Source organism: Apostichopus japonicus, chromosome 23 (assembly GCF_037975245.1).
Source record: "Apostichopus japonicus isolate 1M-3 chromosome 23, ASM3797524v1, whole genome shotgun sequence".
Classification (NCBI taxonomy): Eukaryota; Metazoa; Echinodermata; class Holothuroidea; order Aspidochirotida; family Stichopodidae; genus Apostichopus; species Apostichopus japonicus.
Window position 1 is genome coordinate 15,891,401 of NC_092583.1, and position 22,040 is coordinate 15,913,440.

The 22,040-nt window shown below is 36.7% G+C and overlaps 2 protein-coding genes across 4 annotated transcripts in view; one reads left to right on the plus strand and one right to left on the minus strand.

Annotated features, from left to right (window-relative positions):
• The first annotated feature begins 434 nt into the window (after positions 1-434).
• Positions 435-10,913, plus strand: LOC139964501 (microspherule protein 1-like). Of its 3 annotated transcripts, none has more exons than XM_071966094.1 (14): positions 435-593; positions 1,421-1,522; positions 1,954-2,633; positions 2,928-2,966; positions 3,129-3,254; positions 3,725-3,834; positions 4,206-4,314; positions 5,070-5,208; positions 5,704-5,779; positions 6,334-6,362; positions 6,890-6,982; positions 7,529-7,611; positions 7,997-8,212; positions 8,403-10,913. In XM_071966094.1, the coding sequence occupies exons 2-14, from the start codon at positions 1,441-1,443 to the stop codon at positions 8,490-8,492; spliced, it is 1,872 nt and encodes a 623-aa protein (XP_071822195.1). In that variant the 5' UTR covers positions 435-593; positions 1,421-1,440; the 3' UTR covers positions 8,493-10,913. The 3 variants fall into 3 exon arrangements, with proteins under 3 accessions (XP_071822195.1, XP_071822197.1, XP_071822196.1); XM_071966095.1 differs by having other exon boundaries at positions 476-593; positions 1,401-1,522; XM_071966096.1 differs by lacking the exon at positions 2,928-2,966.
• Positions 10,575-22,040, minus strand: part of LOC139964500 (uncharacterized) — an 81,329-nt gene continuing 69,863 nt past the window's right edge. Inside the window, exons 54-68 of the mRNA XM_071966093.1 lie at positions 21,769-21,838; positions 21,331-21,477; positions 20,594-20,783; positions 19,840-19,913; positions 19,271-19,379; positions 18,081-18,269; positions 16,906-16,987; positions 16,426-16,516; positions 15,833-15,894; positions 15,001-15,135; positions 14,306-14,428; positions 13,817-13,965; positions 13,121-13,259; positions 11,792-11,876; positions 10,575-11,097 (exon numbers count right to left, since the gene is read on the minus strand). Of these exons, the coding sequence (XP_071822194.1) occupies positions 11,024-11,097; positions 11,792-11,876; positions 13,121-13,259; positions 13,817-13,965; positions 14,306-14,428; positions 15,001-15,135; positions 15,833-15,894; positions 16,426-16,516; positions 16,906-16,987; positions 18,081-18,269; positions 19,271-19,379; positions 19,840-19,913; positions 20,594-20,783; positions 21,331-21,477; positions 21,769-21,838 (1,719 nt within the window). The 3' untranslated portion in view covers positions 10,575-11,023. The remainder of the gene's footprint in view (positions 11,098-11,791; positions 11,877-13,120; positions 13,260-13,816; positions 13,966-14,305; positions 14,429-15,000; positions 15,136-15,832; positions 15,895-16,425; positions 16,517-16,905; positions 16,988-18,080; positions 18,270-19,270; positions 19,380-19,839; positions 19,914-20,593; positions 20,784-21,330; positions 21,478-21,768; positions 21,839-22,040) is intronic.

The following is a 22,040-nucleotide window of genomic DNA, read 5'->3' on the forward strand; positions in this document are numbered from 1 at the left end:
GCTTTTTGTACTAAATGTGTCACAACTACATACTAAATATGAGACTGGTGCAAACTTCCCTCGTTGAGATATCGTGTTTACAAGGTTTTCACAATTTGAGCCATGGTGATCCCAAATGACATTTGACCTCCACCAAAAACAATACGGATCATGTACTTAACGTGCCACAACTACATATTAAATATGAGATGAATGCAAGCTTCTCTTCTTGAGATATCGCGTTACAATGTTTTCACAATTCGAACCCTGGTGACCCCACATGACCTTTGACCTACACAAAAAACAACAGGTTTTTACTACTCAATGTGGTACACCTACTCACGATATATTAGATGGTCCACGCTTCCCTTCTTCAGTTTACGATAGGGTTAACAAGGCGTCACACACACACGGACTGACGGACACACACGCACTCATCCTCCTGCATGAGTGCATACCTGTAGGTTCAATTATCATCGAAACCATAACTCCTTCGTAAAGAGTGACGTCATTGAAGCGTTTATTCGCATTGACTGTGCTCTCGCTGTAAAACTGGAGGAAAGACTAAATATTTGTTATCTAGGAACAAGCCGTTTTAATTTTTTGATGGTTGGGTAATTATATATTAAATACCTCTCTCGTGTAATCAATGCATATATCCTAATGGTGTTTAACTGCAGCCATAAAATAAAAGTGTTTGACTTGTTCCGACGGCAATACGTATGATAGCTGCAAGGATTTTTATTACCACTATGTATTTCCTACAAGGGCTAGTTCTGCGATAGGTTAGATTACATTGTTTGTAAGTCCGCCTAGGTTGCTTCGGTAGCCCGGAAAAACTCGCACTATTCCACCAGCTTAGCCGGTCAATAAGAAAATGTAGCAAGTTAGTCACCAGGCAGCCTGATAAATAAGTTGTACATAATTTGTCATACTGCCAGGCTAATGTCTAATAACTTAATCCATGGTTTGGGGGGGGGGGGCGATGTTGAGGTGAAAACATTAATCTGAACCAAAGCAATAACAAATAAAGGGACACCTTTGTTATGCTTTGAATTTCTCATACGCTCGATATCTGCGAATGGGCCAAAATTTTGTCATGATTTACAACACAATACCAATGTACTAATAGTATCAAAAATGATTGTAGAGTGAGGAAGTTAGTTTTCGTTTAATAATGGAATGCAAAATCTTTAACGTATTCTTTAGTCCAAGCAATTAGAGACAGACATCTGAAGAAACAGTTGCATGTTCAGTTAATTACAGAAACTGTTTGCAATGGCATTGATTAATGGCATGTTGTTAGATTTACACTGGTAAGAACCCAATATCCTAACTTGGGCGTAGTTCTCTCATTCACTCAATCCCTGTAATATACATTATTTGTTTAGGTTTATATCTTCTCTAACTATGCTATGCAGATGTTTGTTTTTTTGACCAGATATAAGGACTTAGGACAAAATGTCAAAACAAGAGGATGAACACCAAGTCGATACAAACAAAGAGGAAGAAACATACGAAGACGAAGATGGCATAGCCATGGGTGAGTTTAATATCCTACAGTACTTCCAATTATATTCCCTTACATCCTGTACTGTATTGTTCCTATTTGGCTGTGTTTAGGCAAAATGTAGCTTGTCTGCTGCTGGTATGCAAGCACAAATAAAAAACCAGAAAACACTTCAACTTGGTTCTACTGCCTGTGTAAGTCCCACATTGCCAACCATGAACTAATGTACGGCATTGTAAACATCCGAGTGCTTTCATTTGGACGACTAAAAATTCCTCTGGACGACTACTGTAAATATGTTGGCAAGATTGTCCGAAGAACAACCATAAAATTTTCTTCAAAATGAGCCCTGCTATACTTCTTCAGAAGGGTTTAACTGATAATATGAAATGTCCATTGCTTTGTAACATTACCATGTACAAGATCACACAATATGAGCTTTTCTTTTCATGCAATGTCTTAAGATGAGACCACAGACTTAGAGGATTTGACACCGATGTCGCCAGACGAGCATGACTTCAGTCTGAGTCCCCAAGTTCAAAACATTAAACAGAGCTCTCCAGGGGAAATATCAGAGGAAAGATCACCTTCATCTTCAACATCAGGGGATCCAACTGGATCTCTTCCAATGGTATCAACATCTGCCTCCACAACCCCACACAGAACTCAGACGAGATCCTCCACAAAGGCTGCACATGATGCCGCCCAGGCCAAACTTCAAACGGATCATGGGGGGATGGCACAGAAGCCTTGGATGGCCACCAAGCCATATCTATCAAACGAACCCGTTTTGGCACGATCCAGTAAAGGCTACGTATTCATACCGCCTAACGAATATGCCAATAAGAGGAGAGTCTCATCTCGATCGATAAAGAGGAAAAAGTTTGACGATGAACTGGTAGAGAGTAGTCTCGTGAAAATAAAACCAAAAGCAGGCGGATCACCGGTGGGTATGTCCCCGATCATGGTGCCAGAGGAGGTACCCGTCATAAAGGAGGAGAAGAAAGTGGAAGTGATGCCACCTCCCGTCGTGAAGCCATCCCCGCCTCCACCGAAACCGGTTGTGAAGACGGTTAAGCCAGTTAAACCTGCAAAACCAGTCCCTGCTCCAGCTCCTGAAGCACCTGCAGAGAAAAAACCGAAGGTATTGGACCCGATTACCAAACATCTTTATCTGTAACTTAGGGATATTCCAGTGACATAACTTGTGATTATCAAAGGATACAGACAAATTCATGATACCAATTTACTCCTTTTATCAAAAATAGATGCATAAAACTACTTTCTGTCCAGTGCAACTGAAGTAATGTTATAATACTTAAGGCAAGGTTTTACTTTGGCTGAAGAATTAACATTATCCAAGCAATTGTTAACATTCAGACAGATAAAAATAAAAAAAATTGGGGAGGTTAATATTGCTTCTGTTCATTTATTTCAGATTGGGATTTGGTGTACAAAGGAAAGTAAAACAAAGCAAGTAAGAATAAATGACAATATTTATCAAGGTTTTGGCTATTTTACCTAGCTAATTTCACAAGTCTATCATGGTTTGCCAAGATGCTTGGTTCTTTTCTTTGTTTGAGTTCTTTCTTTCTTTTGTTTTTGATGTGATTGACGATAAATACTTCTGTTTCCATAGTTATCGAGACAGTCATCTTCATCATCGAAGCGCAGCAAAAAATCGAGATCATCAGCTCCATCAATCAAAGAATTAGGCCGTTGGAGACCAGAGGACGATCTTGCTCTGATCAGCGCTGTTCAACAGGTCAGTTATCTATTTGTCCTTTATGGCTCTCCATAGGTGACTGAAATAGCCATTTATTTCATGGCAGGTGCAACTTCATTACACCTATGAAATTTAAACCACACTCTCAGAAACATTTCTAACATATCCTCCCCCCCCCACCCCCTCTCCTCTCCTCTTCCAACCCAATCCTGTCACTCATAATTTCACAAAAAACAAGGTTTTAACAGCTAACATTTTTTTAGCAGTCCTCATTTTAAGACTTATTTATCAACAAACCTTTTCAGAATCAAGTTGATAGATCTTTCTTCATCTTTGGCATGCTTGATCCCAACAATGTCCCTTTTAACTGTCACATGGTTTTTCAGCCAGGACTGAGAATATGGATATAAAGTATAATACGGGAGAGTCTGTCATTTTCAGACAGGTATCGATTAGAGAGGTTACCTCTATTCTGAACTGTGAACTTGTTCTCATCTACATCCCTACAGACAAATGATTTAGAAGCAGTTTATCAAGGCGTCAAGTTTTCCAAGCATTTCAGCATGAGGGAAGTTGAAGAAAGATGGTATTCCCTGCTCTATGACCAGACTGTTTCAACGTAAGAACATCATCTCGCTTCCGTTTTGATCAGAGTTAGGGGCTATTGGATGGGGAGGGGGGGGGGCATGGAAGGGTTGGGATATTGAGAGACAATTTGATCACTCGATATAAAAGTTTGAATTATATTGCACTGTCACCAATTTTTGTAGATGGATAATTGTAATGTCTCCTCACTTAAATATTGTGATAATTCATCTACGCCATGACTCAAAATGATGACTATAAACCTTTGTTAAAGCAGAGTCTCCCTTGTCCAGTTACTCAACTCTGGTTGGACTGTCAGGGAATTGATAATACACTTCTGCCAAGGATCAGCAAGGGTACTTAGATGACATTTGTTGACATCCTTCCTTTTTTCCTCCCACACAGACTGGCACAACAGGCCATGAGAACTCTCCATCCAGACATCAAGACACAAGTATTGGCCAAAGCTCTGTTTTCGGAAGACGAGGAAAAGTTGCTTGCAAAAATAGGAACGGTAAATACATTTGCCAATATTTTTCGTTGTCTTCTTGTTCTTAACATCTTCTTTTTTTCTTTTTTTTTCTCATTCCTGTGAAGTGAAATATTTTTGGGCACAGGTGTCAATTTACCAGTAAACATTGTTTCATTTATTCCCTACACCTATACTACGCATATACAAATTTAATGGAGCAGAAACAGTACTTAAAAGTTAAACATGAAGTGACTACAATTAGTTGTGGGAGTTTGAAGCAAATGCAAAATACACCTTCAGTGACATTCTGTGTGTGTACTGCTTCATGTAAGAGAAATCAGGGACTCCCAAATTGCATAAATGAGAAGTAAGAGCTTACTGGAGGAGAAGTGATGGTTTTAATATCGGTTAAACTAGTTCAGCATTCAACTGCAGCCTTCATCCAACTCGATGGACTTTAGGTGCAATTGTTAATGCATATTAAGAACTAATATTATCAACATGGCCAGAGCAAACTTGTCATTGATAAGAAAGCATACATCAGAGGTTGTTAATAAAATTTAACAAATACATATATCCTGGAATAGTCTGCCTGACGTTTTTCAAATTTGGCATTTTAGAGGAAATAAATGAAACCCATTTTGGGGGTATTTGATATGTAATACTGATTTGTACAAAAGTGACATTCCAGTTGAGATGGGGCAATCAAAGCCTGAACTTTAAACATTTTTATGTCAAGTAATAAAAGTGAAGAGTTCATGCTTGGAATACAAGTCCTTCTGTTGTATTTTCTTTAGGGAAGTCAACCGACTCTTAAAACTTTTCAAGACCTAATCACCAAAAACGTCACCATCTTCCACCCATCACGGACAGCAAAGTCTCTGCATTCCTATTGGTTACTGATGAAACAGTATCACCTCTTGCCTGACCAATCAGGTGAGTTGACAAGAACGTGTTATGAATATTCAGGAGTTTAGACTGACCTAATCTTTGATGTTGAACAGTATTACACACTCAAGCTTGGGCTTATGTGAATATACTCACCACTATTGAATGTATAAGTTTAGATTTGTGAGTTAAATTTATCACTGCCAGTTTTCAAAAATAAATAGAGTTGTGCAGCTGCCATGGTAACTGTATGAGATATGTATTGTAGGTATATCAGTAGTCAAAACTCTTGAAATTAACTTTTAAAAATTTTCTAGATTCATGGTTATCTTGTTGTCTTTTCTTCTTGGAGGGTTAGAGGGGGGGGGGGGGGGGGGAGTGCAGAATTAAAACCAGATTATAAAAATTGAATTCCTTAATACCCTAATAGCGTATTATATGAAGTTGCGTTTTACTGTGCATTAAACTTTGTAATGTGAATTTATAAAGGAGGAGAAAATGTAAAAAAAAATGTTTATTATTTTCATTTGATTTAAATTTTAGTTCAGCCGATGCCAAAGGGAGATCAAGTTCTTAAATTTTCGGATGCTGAAGATCTATTAGAGGACAATCAACTTCAGTAAGTCATGAATAAGCTAAAGGGTAGGCATGTTGTACTTTCAAAGCCTTAACGTAAACAGCCAAAATTGCCACCGTGAAACAAGGAAAAATCCTTTTTTTTTTTGGGGTTGACACTTTGATGCATTTATTCCACTCCTTAGGTATACAGTACAATGCATGCTCAAAATGAGGGAAATTTGTTCTTTCTTTGAGCAGTTTGACTCCTGACCGTTACAAGTATAATTCTAGCTATTTCTGGCAGAATTGTCATAGAAATCACATGTCTGAACCAAAATCCTCACCACTGCTATCCACTAAAGAACTGTAATGCCCTTAACTGTCACATATTTACTGTATACCGCCATACTAACTCACCAAGTGACAAGCTAACAACTTTTGTGTTTCGCCCGTTACTCTAAACTAACGTGAAATTCTCTGATATTGAAGATTTATTGGAGAACAGCTGAATTTCTGTTTGTCTTAATCAACAGCTGATAATATGTCCATCTTAAGTTATTTTAATAATTTGTAAGTATTCTTCATTTTCTATCGAAATCTTTGTTTTATTTACAGAGATCCAAGGGATGATATTCTTGAACAAGGTAAGAAATTTGACTTTTTAGACTAAAATTAATAGCAAAAAATCATTTTAAAGTAAAACTAAATGTAAAGCATTTATTTTCATGTTGACACCCCATTCCACATCAATGGATCCTTGCTGTGGAGAATTAATTTGTTTCAATATTAATATGAAAGAACAAGTATCGCTCATCTTTAATTTCACATAACAGAAAGAAGGTAAATGCTCAGTGGACTACATGCTGCACCATGGCACAGTTACAGTAGCAACATTTGACAGGTCAAAGGTTATCTGGGTCCTGATAGAAGTTTAGTAGAAACCTGTTGCTAGTTGTGCAGAACTTGAATTACTGGCCCTCCACAGCCAGTTACATTTTCTCAGTGTAACTGTTACTCCATTGTTACTTACATTCTTGCTGTTTAAATGACTTTAAGAAATTCAGTAAATGAACGGATGGGCTGGTTGGTGTGTATGTGGAATGTAGACGGACGGATGGACCGATTCTTGCGCAAAAGTTCACTCGTGTGTCGTTTTCCTTTTCTCATCTAGAGCTGGACCAGTTTGACAGGAGACAGAAGAGGCAGATACAGCAGTTGGAGAATGAGATTCCAAAATGGACGGTGATGGTGGAGAATGTGACAGGTAAGATAGGAGGTGGCATTTATATAAACTGGTTGCTATGAACCATAAGTCATTTGTTCGGGTCGTAATGTACCCTATGATTGAGATGTGGTCAGCTTGTTTGTTTTATAGATAAGGTTATGTACATTCTTAGTACATTCGTTATATACAATCTCAGTTAAATCAAGCTGTAAAATCTTTGATGGGATCAGTTTGTACATAAACATGAGAACACTTACACTGAATGCAAATCTTTAATCTGCCGGTACCACCAGGCCTCCAAAATTCAGGCTATTTTCTGACTAAATTTAATTGGATTTGACCATTTACAAGTAGAATGATAAGGAAAGGCTTAAGAAAACTAACCTCTGGTGATTGGAGAGAGTCCCATTTTTTCGTTTTTCTGCTAGTAGATATTTAGAAAATCAAACTCAATACAGTGATGTGTGAACAGTGAGAACTTGATTTAAGCAAGAAGATTTGTTGTTAAGCACTCACATTTTTTGACCAATTTATTTGAGATAGAGAACTCGAAATGAAAACAAAAAATATATCAATTTTCCGCAGGTGTTGCAGCTCCAGAATTTGACGGGCAGACATTAGCAGTTCTGAGAGGCAGGCTTGTTAGATACTTAATGAGATCGAAAGAGGTAACAGCTTCCTACTTCCGTTTTTAATTCTATGTCAGTTTATGATCAAACTAGAAATTAATTCATCAAAAAAAAAATGTATTTTCTAATTTTTGTCACTAAACTTAAACATGTTCATTTGCAATTCCTGATGAGAGCATTGTTGTCTTTTTGGCTTCAAATCCGTTTTCTGTCCTAATATTGAATTTTGTAGTAACGACCTTTTGCATATCATGCCTAATTTAACGTCAAAGTTTCTTCAAAATTTGACTGCAGAGAGGTTGGTTTGTGGACTGTTTGCAGATAACCATGCATAAGTTAAGGGTTCTATAGCAAAATTCATAGAATGTGGGTTAATTATGATTATTTTATTGCTTTTCAAATGTTGCTTCTTCATTACATACAGATTACTCTGGGTAGGACATCGAAGGACAATTCCATAGACGTGGATCTGTCCCTCGAGGGCCCAGCGTCCAAAGTCTCTCGAAAACAGGGTCTGATCAAACTGAAGAACAATGGGGATTTTTACATCGCTAACGAGGGCAAACGCCCTATCTATATAGAGGGCAAACCAGTCATGAATAACCAGAGGTGTAAACTGAATAACAATGCTGTAGTAGAAGTGAGTTGGTGATTTCATTTGTGAAGTCAGTTTTATCCTGAATCATAGTTCTTCACTTTCATGTTCCTTCATCTGTTATATTGTTTCATGGTTACACACATATGTCCCATATGTTTTATCAAATTCATCATTTACTTCTATTTGTTTTGAAGGAAATCATGTATTTCTTCTTGTTGCTCTTTGCTTTCAGATTGCTGGTTTAAGATTCATATTTCTCGTCAACCAAGATCTGATAAGTCAGATGAGGGGTGAGGTTGCCAAGCCAGTTGTCCAGGCTTGATCTGACATCTTTTATGACACACCTCTCCCTGAAGTAACCTGGTGCTCAGATTGTATTTCAGTCTCAACTCTGCTCCAGCCTTTATGCAAGAGATAGCTTGCCAGGATCTGTGACACAGACAGCATATCTAAATATAGATGGTATCAGAAGATTCTTCTTAAGGGATTTGTGCTAAATTATTTACATTTAGCTGTATGCTTGAACTTATCTCAATTCCCCTCCCCACACATAACCCCCCCACCCCAACACACACATCACCCATCCCCCATCTCACCTGAAGAGGTTGCCCGTAAGAGGAAACAATGTCTTTCAATCTCTCTGGTGGAGATTCATATTCTTACTTTGCTAAGTTTTTACATCCCACTTTTACCCATTCAGTGCTCCTGATAGAGAATTCTCTCACCTACCTAAGCCCATCACATCCTCCTCTTTGAAAAGGCCAGTCACAATCTGAGTATCGCTTCTAAATTCAACTATTATGAACGGCAGAAGCTTGCGCATTTGGTATTAATAATACTAGTGTCAAAGTTGGGTACAGTCTTATTATGGTACTGTTGTTTGTTTTTTTGTACATATTATTTCTGTACAGTTTAGAACAAGTTTTTACTTGCAGACGAGTGTAAAATACAATCACGTTCCTTCAAATGAAATATAACTTTTGTTCTACTTTTTCTGGATTTTTTCTTCTTTTTATTTACCGAGTCATTGCCCATAAAAATGGTAGCAGACATATTTATAAAAAGTACTTGTTTAAATTGTTTTAGAAAAGATAGTATTATTCCCAATACCAACAGAGGAAAAATATTTATTTCAAACATTACACAAGTTCCTTTCTTTTTAAATATATAGACAAATCACTGAAAACTTAAATAACCTTAGAAAGTCAAACGTTTATTGTCATCACTAAAATATTGAAGAAACTTTACAGATAGAAATAAATTCATTATTCATTGGTCGTTCTCCTTTTCTAAAAAGTATTCAATACTGATCAATTGATTCAATATTGATCAATTGATTTCAATCAATGATTTCAATATAATTGAGACTCTATTCAATATGTATTCAACTTCCCTCTTTGTAGAATAAGCAAGGATCTTTATACCCAACACCATTTATCTTTAATTAAAAAAAAAAACATGTTAAATTTCAGGAAAAAACAGTGTGACATGTTTGGCTTTTAAAATAATTCTTTACAAGCAATCACATTTCAATTAAAATCTAATTTAAGTTGAAACAGATTGAAAACAAAAGTAGTATACATAACATAGATGTTTTAAGCATAAAAACTTTTATAAACATATATCTGTATTTGCCATGAAAATCAAGGAAGTTCCTGCATATGATGGCTCCTCCCTCCCACACGCCCTTCTCCGCCCCTTCCCCAAGTCTATTATAATTAATATGTGATAATATATTCAGACTTAATTTATGAAATGTAACAATATTCAAGAAGAAAATAATTTGTAATCTGCATAAATATAAGTTTTTTAAATTCTGAAAGAGTGAACCTTGTCAAAAAAAAAAAAAAAAAAATACAAATATGTAAGAAATGACATTTAAATACCATTAAACATGGTAGAAAGACAAAACTGGACTAGAGTATTATATGAAAGCATTTAACGGTCTACTCAAACCAAAATTGTTTCGAGTCGATTCGTTGGAAGACAGAGTCAAGTTATTACCAGTCTTTCTTTCCTGACTCAAGTGGAGTTGAGGGAGCTCTAAATTGATGGCAAAATACATGTAAACAGTGAACTTCTTGACTCCATAAAGACATCTGTTACAGTGCCTAAGGTGGGATAGCACAAATCCCTGCTTTGATTCAGAGGATCTTCAACAGTACACATCACACGCATAAGGGCCGATAGGACAGAGCCCTCCCTAGAAACGCCGGAGAGATGCATTTTTTCAATTATCGATGGCAGTCAATCTCGGACAAGTTAAAGAAACTGTAACACAAGTATAGTCAGTAGCAGCAGATCGCATGACTTGATTCAAAAACACCTCGAGCATGAACTTTATAACGAGATATGAACCTAACATTCTTAACATTAATCTTCTTTCTCTTGAAACTGTGGTCAAGTTGTTGTTATTTTCAGATTTTGCTTTCTGATACTCTCTTTGAATAGTTTCTTTCCTTTCTGGTCTTTCATAAGTGTCTAAAGATGCTTGTTACAACAACCCTTTGCTTTCCAGTTTCCATCAGATGTCCCATATATTAAACGAGTCCTTAATTACTCTAAGCAAATGTTGAACTAATTTTTACAAAAATAAAAACTTGAATTGGAATGAATCACCACTCTTCAGTCTATTACACAAAACTGTTGACTTTAAGAATTCTTCTTTTTTTAACCAAAATAAAATTTATCTCATAAAGTAATAATAGTAATAATAATATGACGGAATAGAAAACAATAAAAACCAACTAATGGGTTCAATATAAGTGTACAGCCAAATTATTGTGAAAGAGGTGAGGGGACCTTTGGCTTTCAAATCTCTGTCATTTCATATGAAAGATTCATAGAAATTCTTCAAAGTCGGCTTTCACGTGCCAACAGACCGTTGGTATCGTCCACAGAGATGTAACTGTATCTGGTGGGTGTATCTGGCAACGAGGAAGGGAAGAGAAACGTAAAAAAAACAGTAGGATACATAAAAAACAATGTTAATTTACTCCACTCTCTAGATTATTGGACAGACCTCTGGCAAGATACAGGAAGTGTTCAGATGCTGTTTAAAATGTAATAAAAAACTTTTCAGCTGGTTTGATTATTTGTAAACGGACTACAATCTTGTTTTTAAAAAAGAAGAATACATCATCTTAGGGGTCATATTTCTGAGAAACGGGACATAAAACACATATGCCATACTCTGAATCCCCAATAGGATGGATATCTCTAAGAGCACAGCTGTCTTTCAAATGTAAAAGGATAGAAAGGAGGCTAATTTATCCTTTTCATTTTATTGCTTACATTGTAAGGAATGGGTGGGGGTGGGGTCTGCTTTAGTTCATATAAAACACTAATACAACTCTTTAAAATTCTGTCAAGACAGAATGACGACAGAATCTTTAATCACCAGCTACAAAGAGTTGGTCTTCCTGTACTTCTATACCCGCTACTCCAACCTGGACTTCTTCTTTCCCCTCCCCCTCCCAACTCTCAAGAACTTCCATAACTACCCATCACTCCACTCCCTTTCTCCAAACCCCCTCCATCCTCTTCCAAGATGTGATTATACACAATTACTTTAATTTCCTTCAGTTCTTGCAGATTAGCTTAACATTAGCACAGTCTTACCGGAAGATCCAAACGACCAATTGGAATCAGACACCTGGGCTAGAAGGACATCTAGAATGGCTTGGTGTATGAATACGTAGTAATGCTGAACGAGGAGAATCAAAGAAATAACAACATTGCTAGTCAAAAGAGTGACAAAATTTTAACAATAATAACATTTTCCCTCAAAATGTCAATATTTCTAATGGTTAAAGATCTTGGTAGTATTATAAGCAGAATCTTACTATTTAAGAATGGCTTGGTAACAATTTATTTTACCCTTCTGTTATAGTTGCTATGGTGTTACTCAAAATGATCCCGAAACAAACAAACAACCAACCAAAACTTTGACCCAAAAAAAATTGGTATCAATTCATGATAGACCTATTGCTAAAACTGATGTTCCTATCTTGTAAATTTTTTTTTTTATTTGTTATTTATTTCAACTTTATCTTGAGGGGGTTAACTCGGTGGGCTGAGGCGAATCTTCCCGGAGGCACTCTTAAATATAATTGTTAAAGATTCAAGAAGTACCTCTTCAACACTACTGAGCCATTACATTACCTGCCATAACATTACCATTACCTTACATTACCTTACCCTTACATTACCATTCATATTAGTCGCAAGTCCAAACATTACCTATTAATAACTTAACAATTAACATTCCATTGGTGAAACAAAATTATGAAAGGTATCTAACTACTGTTGGTATCTAACTAACTAACTTACTAACTACTAACTATCTAATGTATCTGACTACTGTTGGTATCTAACTACTAACTAACTACTAACAATCTAAGGTATCTAACTACTGTTGGTATCTAACTAACTAACTATCTAATGTATCTGACTACTGTTGGTATCTAACCACTAACTAATTAACTACTAACAATCTAAGGTATCTTACTACTAACAAACTAACTTCTAACACTCTAAAAAAAAGGTATATAACTACTGTTGGTATCCAACCACTAACTAACTAACTACTAACACTCAAATGTATATAACTACTGTTGTTATCTAACTACTAACTAATTAACTACTAACAATCTAAGGTATCTAACCACTAACTAACTAACTACTAACACTCTAAAAAAAGGTATATAGCTACTGTTGGTATCCAACCACTAACTAACTAACTAACTACTAACACTCTAAGGTATATAACTACTGTGGGTATCTAACTACTAACTAACTATCTAAGGTATCTAACTACTGTTGGTTTACTTTTAATAAATAGGAACACTGTATAGGAGAAGTTGTAAGGTTTGCACCAAGGGATATTACGACACCACATGTATATACTAGCTGAGCTGCCTTCATAGAGTGAATACATGTCAGTCTCACCTTGGATAGCACCATGTTGGTACGGTCTTTTCGAAGTCTGGCCACCACTCCATAGACGTCCAGTGTGTCAGACTCGTTGTCCAAGGCTTGCATCATAATATCCAAAGCGATAAAGACACCTGTCCGACTGGCACCATCACTTGATGAGAAACACAAGAATGAAAAAGGATAAGTTATATTCTCTGTAATGGATTTTACATTCCTTATAAAACACTAGGTCAGTCTTGTATAGCCCCCAAATATGCTAGGTCAGTCAAATAATGGTCACCCATAACCAAACATCATCATACATGTTTACACAGGTTCTCAAAGCATTCATTGTCACAGGGGAAAGTTAATTGTCTGAGACATAAACCGCTCAATTGTCTGAACATTATATTTGTCGAGTCAGAACCTGCACTTCTGAAAAACTTGTTTCGATATCAGCCCACTAAAAGTTGGCATCAGATCAAAGACATTACACATTGCACATATAAACATCCTGTGGAAGCCATTTCAACATGGTCCCCCAGTTTGCTCCATGTGGGTCAACAGCCAATTAACACACTAAATTTGTTCTTCCGCCCCCCCCCCCCATGGATATCATTTTCTGGGATAGAAAGACAATTTCCTATTCATGTATAATAAATATTATTACAAGAATTGAACTGCAGAAAGTGTTTTAAACAGTGAATCAATACCAAGATATAAGATTACCTGCAGTGGACAACCACTGGGCCAGATAAGGTCTGTATGTGACTCCTGATGTCCTTAACAAAGAGCATGAAGGATGCCGTTTCGGTTGGGACCCCCTTGTCAGGCCATTCCAAGAACTGGTAATGGGTAACAGACAGAGAGTGCTCTCCCTAATTGATGAAAGAAAAAGAAAAACGATAACGATTAAAATTAAAATTAAAAAAAGGCTCTCCCGAATAAGAAAATGTCATTCTCTGTCAAGTTACTGTAGCTCATTTACCATGACCAGGCAAGTTTCACTTCAAATGATGAAGTAAATGACAATTTTTATTTTAAAGTGTCCAGTTTGCCTTCTTTCTTTTTTAAGTCAATTAGACATATGGTGATCATCAACCGTTCTCCTTCAAAATGAAATCTATCAGGCAAACATCATTTAAATCCTTTCCGAGCTAGAAAAACTCGCACATAAAAAATGAAGGTTAAACTCAACAAAATTATTAAATATCTCACAATTTCCAATTTAAATTCTCGTTCTCTGCCTTTGGTCGTCTGTTTCTCTGACAGTGTTGTCACGACGATTTCTCCGAAAGCTGTTGGCTCTCCGATGGGAGGCCAGTACTCCTCACACTTGGCCTGCGATAAAGATGATATTATAACATTGTTAACTTAGTTTCTGAGGAGAACCACAAGACTGATGCACTGGGAGGGGATCAAATGGATCATAAATAAACAGAGGCTTGATTGGGTCTAACAGTATGATTGATTGATTAGTTAATTAATCAAATAATGATGTATGGATGGATTGAATGATGTATTGCTGAACTGTTTATAAAATACATTAATTGAAGTATTGTTTAATCAATCAATCTATTAAACTATCAATATAGCTCAGTTTGTACATAAACATTTTCTGAAAATCAAATATTGCTTATATTTAATCATATTATATATATATATATATATATATATTATATAAGGTTAAATATCAGATGACAAATTAATATGCTTCAATATGTTTCTACAGAAAAAATGCACTAAAATCAAATTTCAGTGACTTAACTAGGTAAATCTGGTTCGACATGTGCTAGACAAGAATCACATAAGTGCACTACATTAAAATCCCCCTTCAGATATCCTATCATACATGGTTTTACATTTGGAGCTCCCTAAATTCAATTAAATCAAAATATGTTAATATCATTTACCTTCCCTCCTTCTATGATGTCACAGATCATGACAACTATCGGTACTTGTTGTTCCCAGATCATGCGCCAGAAGTCGTTGACCGTGTGCTCCATTGGACCTTGGGTAGCGATGAACTCATGTGGCCTGTGGAATCCCTGGTAACAGAATATAAACAATATAAAAATAAATTCATTATAGCATGGTGAAAATAGTTCACCATGCTCATTAACCTGTCTGTATTCTGTGCATGTTTTTGTCCCTTCTGTTACTGTTACTTGTCATTACGCCTTTGAAGAAGATCCTGCTAGGATTGAAACGTCAGGCCAACTTACTTGTACACAAAGAAACAAGAAAAAATACAACTCATCACAGTACTGTCGCCAAGGGTAACGAAAGATTTCATTAATCTGCAGTGTACATTAGCATACCTGCACCGAATGATATATTATTCTTATGGGAGGGGGCTGGGGATGGGATTGAAGGGGAGGGGAGGGGATGGGAGGGGATGGGAGGTGATGGGAGGGGAGGAAGTATGGTGAGAGGTTGTTTACTAGTGTATCTATGGATCGTTGCAACTAAAACGCTATTTGGAAGTGGATTATAACTTACAGAAATTATTTACAGTTATTTTACTGGACAATCAGTTTTCAGATGTGGGAGTAGAATGACTGTGTGACATCTATTCCTACCAACGAAACTTTTGATCGCAGTAAATTTTCACATAAATTTTTCATTGAAAATAGTTTACAAACAGGTCAGGTGATGAATTCTAAAGGAAATTCTATCATGATCGCGATGGACAGCAGAAGAAAAAAAAAAAAAAAGAGAAAATAAAAGTTAATCAATGCTGACCTGGATGAAGCTAGCATTTATGAAGTCATCGCTGCCATGCAGAACAACACGAGATGTGTCGTCTAGGGAGAAAAGAATAACAGCAAAATTAAGTCATATCCAAAAGATACAAGTACATAAATGTATAATTGGCATCCCATGACACCACAGTATGCAACAGTATTCATGACAATGGATTCACACACAAAACAGGAGTATAGTAAAAAAAAAATGAATATCATGAAAATATTCCCAATTTAAGTGCCTTGATTTCGTGAAAAGATTCTCAAAGTATCCTGCAACATTAGACATCACTTTAAGGACTGAGAATTAAAATAACCTCTAGAAACGACAGCTAGCAAGAATTATGATAACTTCTTGATTAACAAGCAGCTTAAAGTAAAATACGTATCTTCTAACCCATGCAAACTTAGATACCTGCTCCACATTCGATCATGAAAAGTCCAGCCATTAAATGGTGACACCTAGCCACTGCAACAATCTTTTGCAACAATTTTGCTTTTTTTTCTTTCGGGGACAGAATTATCGAGTCACGATTACAGCTTTACAATACTTTTTCCATTTATCACATGATTGCTGAGTTTGAGACTTACATGGTAGAATGTTACTGAAACGGTTCTTGCTCTTATTCCAAGTGGTCACTGCGGCCGTAGAGGGTTGACCGAGTCCAAAGTTATGTAGACTCTGCACGGAGAGGAAAGTAAAATGTCAAACATTTCACAGATATTTACCAACTGACATTAAACTGGATCTCACAAACTTTGCTGACATTCTCGATCAACCATGTAAATACATTAACACTGAATTTCACTTGTCATTCCTAGCCCTCCCTCCTCGACCTTCCCCCCCGCCATTCCCCCACCCCCACTGATAATCTTAATAGTCTTAAATATGCTTAAAAGCACAGGCTGTTCTGAACAGATGTGAAATACCACCAAAGAGAAATTGCAAACATAAATGAAAGGTAAAAATAACTGCATCCAAACCAAAGTAGAAATATATTCAAAATTATTGACAACAATATAACTTCAGTAAAAGGCATAGTTTTGTTAATTTTTTTGTTCCTTAATTACCTCAAATTCTTCCTCAAAGCCCTCCTGGTTGTTTAAGCTGAGTTTACCAACATGACTAGCAAAGTTCTGGATCGTCACAGGCCTGTAGGGTACATAAAGAAAAGAAAGAAAAAAACATTGTATTCAAGAACATAACTGCACACTGTATATGCTTGACAAACATTTACAAAGAGTATGTTCTATATTTCTTTGAATGCCTGAAATGCCTTTTCGAAAAGTTTAAAGCCAAATATAAATTAAAAAAAACTTATGCAACTGTGCACTTGAGGAGCAACTGTGCATAGTAACACCAGTTTCAAGTAAACCCATTTTGTTTAAGTGTATGCTTCACAAAGAACAGTAGCAATGGACAGCCTAAAACGAAAGCAAATCCTTCCACCCCATCCTCCCCCTACCCCTCCACCCTCAAGATACAACGGTTCAAAGTTTGACCAAGCATTTTACAACGGTTTACTACAGATAGGTGCAACCAAATAAAGGAGTGGGATGGGGAAATACCCTTCTCTCTCCTCACTTTCTTGTGCTCATAACAAGGAGACTGAGAAAGTCATAATCAAGTGTCCATCAACAGATGAAGTCTCTAAGTAGAAACATCACTGTGAGAACTCATCCCACAATTTGTCAAATCTATGCCACTTTTACTTTGACTTTACCATGACTTCCCCTTTCTAACCCCCCTCTCCCCCCCCATCCCCATCCCCTCTCCATATGCCCCCACTCATATCCATAATTCTTTATGCAATGTTGCACATTAGTTTTAATTACTTTGTGGTAACAGGTTTGGGTACTCACCTTTCATACCCATGCACTTTATCAGTGTTGACCTGTTGCACACCACCAAAGCAATCCCACCATGAAAAAAATACAAACTTTTTCCAACTTGATGTACATGTCTTTAAATATATTCACACCTTGACCTTTGCTGACCTTTGACTTCTCTTAAACACTGAAGGTTTTATGTATCTCAGAAGACCAGCTACCTTTGAATCATGTATTAACTTCCTCAAAAGTTAACCATAATAAAACAGAACTTCTAAAATTTACACACTTTTGGCTGTGCTTCAAATGACCTCGGGTCGTATCCATTGACTACCTCAAAGAGTGATATATTTGTTATTTGATCAGTTCTTTAAAATACAGTAATCTTTGGCATTAAAGTGGTATGGTGATCATACCTTGTAATGACTCCAGCCCCATTGTCGAAGCGTGATGCGATCGATGGTCCAGAAGAGGCTCGTTCTGCTGGATTGTAAATCATCGTTACTGCGTTATTGAAGTTGATGTTATCCAGACCGTCTCCACTATCACTAGATGACACACTGCTGGCAACTCGCTTACGACGGGGCTTCAAATCATGGCCGCTTCTAGTGGAATGAGAATTGAACATGTAAGTTCATCCATTGCAATTTATGTCAGCACTTTACTTTGTTGTATTTACACACAGCATTGCACTGTTTTGTAATAAATTACATTGTACTGCACTGCATTGTGTTTCATTGCAATGCATTGAAACATATTACAATGCAATTCACTGACTGTGTTACATTTAACTGGGCTTTTCACTGCAATGCATTGAATTGCACTGCATGTGCATTCACCACATATTACTCTGCATTGAACTGCATTACATTAAATAACATTGCACAATCATCCATTGTACATGCACTCATGGCATTGCACAATCATCCATTGTATTGCACTTTGTTGCATTATGATATAACATTCTCTCTTTGCATGGCACACTAATCTCCACTATATTGCAATAGTAACTACCGTTACAAGTACATATTGCTCTATCCTTGAATGTGTTAAACCTCTGCTTTGTATTGTATTGTATTGTATTTAAGATCCTTCTGCAAGCAGGAACTTGTGAAGCCTCATTGGCTTATCAAAGCCGCAAGCTGACCGAAGTCAGTCTCTTACGTTCATATTTAATGTCCATGATTATGAATTGTCAATTGTCAACGACGCTGTAACTGGACGACATACATTAATCTTGGAGTAACTCGAACTCGGGACCTTATGATTGAAAAGCACCGGCGTTAACCACTGAGCTAACACCCCTGTTGCAGCATGTGTAGCAGCTTTACATCACACATTGCACTGCCTAGTGTCTATTGCATTACATGTTAATATTAACATTCCTCCCAGGTAGCCTAACCTCTGTAACTTCCTGTAGTATAACAGTAGTATAGTAATATAGTATAGCATACAGTAATTATCATGGAAGAATCTACCTCTATGATATATTTCGTGCACATTTAACACACAAAACATGACGGAGCAGAAGAGCTTTAAGAAGATTCACTACGTATTTTTTCATGTTCAAAATGTCGATACCGACCGTGTGAAATTGAATACTTACTTATTTTTCCTTACTACACAGCAGACCAGACACAAAGCAAGCACGATAATTAATATGGCAACCACACCGATCCCACCAACAATGAAGTATATTTGGTACTGACTGAAAACTGGAATTTAACAGAAGAAAATAGAATGTTTATCACACAACGTACACAACTTTGCACAATTGTAACGGTTAACTTATCTGGCAACTAATACAATTACTTTTGGGTTATACTTTAACGATAATCCATCTGCTACATTTTCCACAAGAAAAAAAAAAAATCATAATAAAATAAAAAATGAAAAAATAATTATGGTTGATCGATATGAAAACATTAAAAATTAGTACATCATGAGGATTCAAAAAGAAGAAAATAATCACGACTATAAACCCGAAAAGCCTACAACAACAAAAATGGTAACAAAGTAGCAAATGCCCTCAACATCTATCATGTTTGCTTCCTGTATGTGGTCACAAAATAATTCTCCTTTACTACTAACAGGAGGTACGACCATACACATAAATGTTTTGTTTACTAAATTCTTAAAATTGTCAAATTTTATACATTTAAGATAAAGACTCACATGATTCGCTTGTCGTGAACTCCATAAAGTCAGAGGTCCTGTATCCTGCATCATTGTACACACGAATGGCAACGCTATAAAAATATGAAAACCAGCAACAGTTATAATACACCAGACACTGTAATGTAAGTTGATGATATAATTGCATTCACTATGTTTCAGACTTTTGGCTGTGGTAGTGTGGTATAACTGCAGCCATTTCACTGTTGAAGTGCAAACTGCAGCCATTCCCTGTCATAATGTATACAGCAGCCACTTCACTGTTGCAAAGTATCCTGCAGCCATATCACTGCTGTAGTGCAAACTGCAGCCATTCCCTGTCATAATGTTTACACCAACCATTTTGCTGTTCTAATGTATGCTGCAGCCATTTTACTGTTGTAGTGCAAACTGCAGCCAAGTTCCCTATCATAATGTAAACAGCAGCCACTTCCCTGTTGTAAAGTATGCTGCAGCCATTTTACTGTTGTAGTGCAAACTGCAGCCAAGTTCCCTATCATAATGTAAACAGCAGCCACTTCCCTGTTGTAAAGTATGCTGCAGCCATTTTACTGTTGTAGTGCAAACTGCAGCCAAGTTCCCTGTCATAATCTAAACAGCAGCCACTTCCCTGTTGTAAAGTATGCTGTAGCCATTTCACTGTTGTAGTGCAAACTGCAGCCATTTTTTGCAGCCAAAACTTTGCTAACAGCCATGTCCTACCTATATACATGAACAATAAAATATTTCCATATATAATGAATTAGGTACTCACAGATACGTGGTTCCTTCCTTCAGAGGTGGGTTGCAGTAAGTAAAACTTCCACAGATATCGTCTTCCCCAAGTACAACTTGTATATTACCACTTGTTGGCCACGGTCTTGGTGCAAAGGCTTGATAGGGTCCCGAAGGGTTATTGTCTGATGATTCTAGGGGGTCGATGGACTCAATGTCTTCCAAAAATTCTACAAAACGACACGACAGATAAATGGACATGATTTAAAAGTCAAATTTTGATGTTTGTATATGCAAGGAATATTGAATCTGGTATCATTTAGCCAGAATATTATGCGGAAAAATGATTTAAAAAAATTCCCTTTCTGTGTGTATGTGTGTGTTATGTGATATGAATATTCCTGAAAAAATTGCTTTTCAAGATGAAAACACTAAAAGACTAATTTAATTGGGATGTAAGAATGTAAACCAATCATGGATCCAAAATCAGAGCACTTCCAAGACACAATCATCCAAGCCATTGTTTCAATTTACAGGAATCTGTAACCCAGGGCCTTTTCTTCCATGAAAAGGACATTTTTGAAAAGAAGATGCAATTCCAACCAAACATGAAATTAGCCAATATGAACAACATCCACCAACTATCTGAAAAAGAGTAATCTTGCTCTAGCTGTTTAGAACTTCAAGGTCACATGAATGACCCCATGAGCCAATGTTTATATTCAAAAGCATTGAAGAAACCCAACTGAAGCTGTTACATATACAGAGTGAACTCACGTCCACGCTCAGCAATGATGACTGTGTATTCCTGAATGTCACCAGCGTCAGTCGAGACTAAGTTTCTATCGAACGTTACGGTGAGCTGATTCTCGGTTGGGGCTTCTGATACCACGGCCTCAGAGATTAAGAGATTAAAATTAGGTACTGAAAACAAGCAAAAACAAAAAAATAGGTTGCAATTTTTTGGTGAATTATAAAAAGTCTTTCTAGGTTTGTGTGATAAATTCAGGCTCATCTTAATAATTGCAAGTTTTTGTTGAAGGAGCTGATAGAAAAACAAATCAAACATTCACATATTTTATCTCTATCGAGAAAACGTCGACTCTCTGTGAATGCTTTCGTGGAGAAAGACAAAATGTTACCTAAATTGCGAGAGACTTAAATGTAAGAAGGAGAAAAGAAAACGGCAAAGGAAAAAGGCAAAGGAAAACTTACTTATATTATTTATGACAACCATATTTGTGTCTACACTTGGTCCATCCCCAAAGTTATTACGGGCCGTAATCTGGTGAGAGAAATACAATTGATAACTTTGTGAAAACATTCTGACTCCCCCTGTGGTATCTACCCAAAGTAATGAAAGTTTATAGACAAAAGCAGAAGACATGGGGGTATAGCACCCTTCAAAGACTGACAATTCCTTTAACACTTGAAATTGCTATATAAATATATAAAATCTGCACTCCAATAACATGTGGCATCCTCTG

What these genes read in the sequence shown, in the direction of transcription:
- LOC139964501 (XM_071966094.1), top strand. Translation starts at nt 1,441, where the DNA reads ATGTCAAAACAAGAGGATGAACACCAAGTCGATACAAACAAAGAGGAA. An exon ending in CTGCAGAGAAAAAACCGAAG is followed by an intron (nt 2,634 to 2,927) that starts GTATTGGACCCG and finishes CATTTATTTCAG; the next exon opens with ATTGGGATTTGGTGTACAAA. An exon ending in AGGAAAGTAAAACAAAGCAA is followed by an intron (nt 2,967 to 3,128) that starts GTAAGAATAAAT and finishes CTGTTTCCATAG; the next exon opens with TTATCGAGACAGTCATCTTC.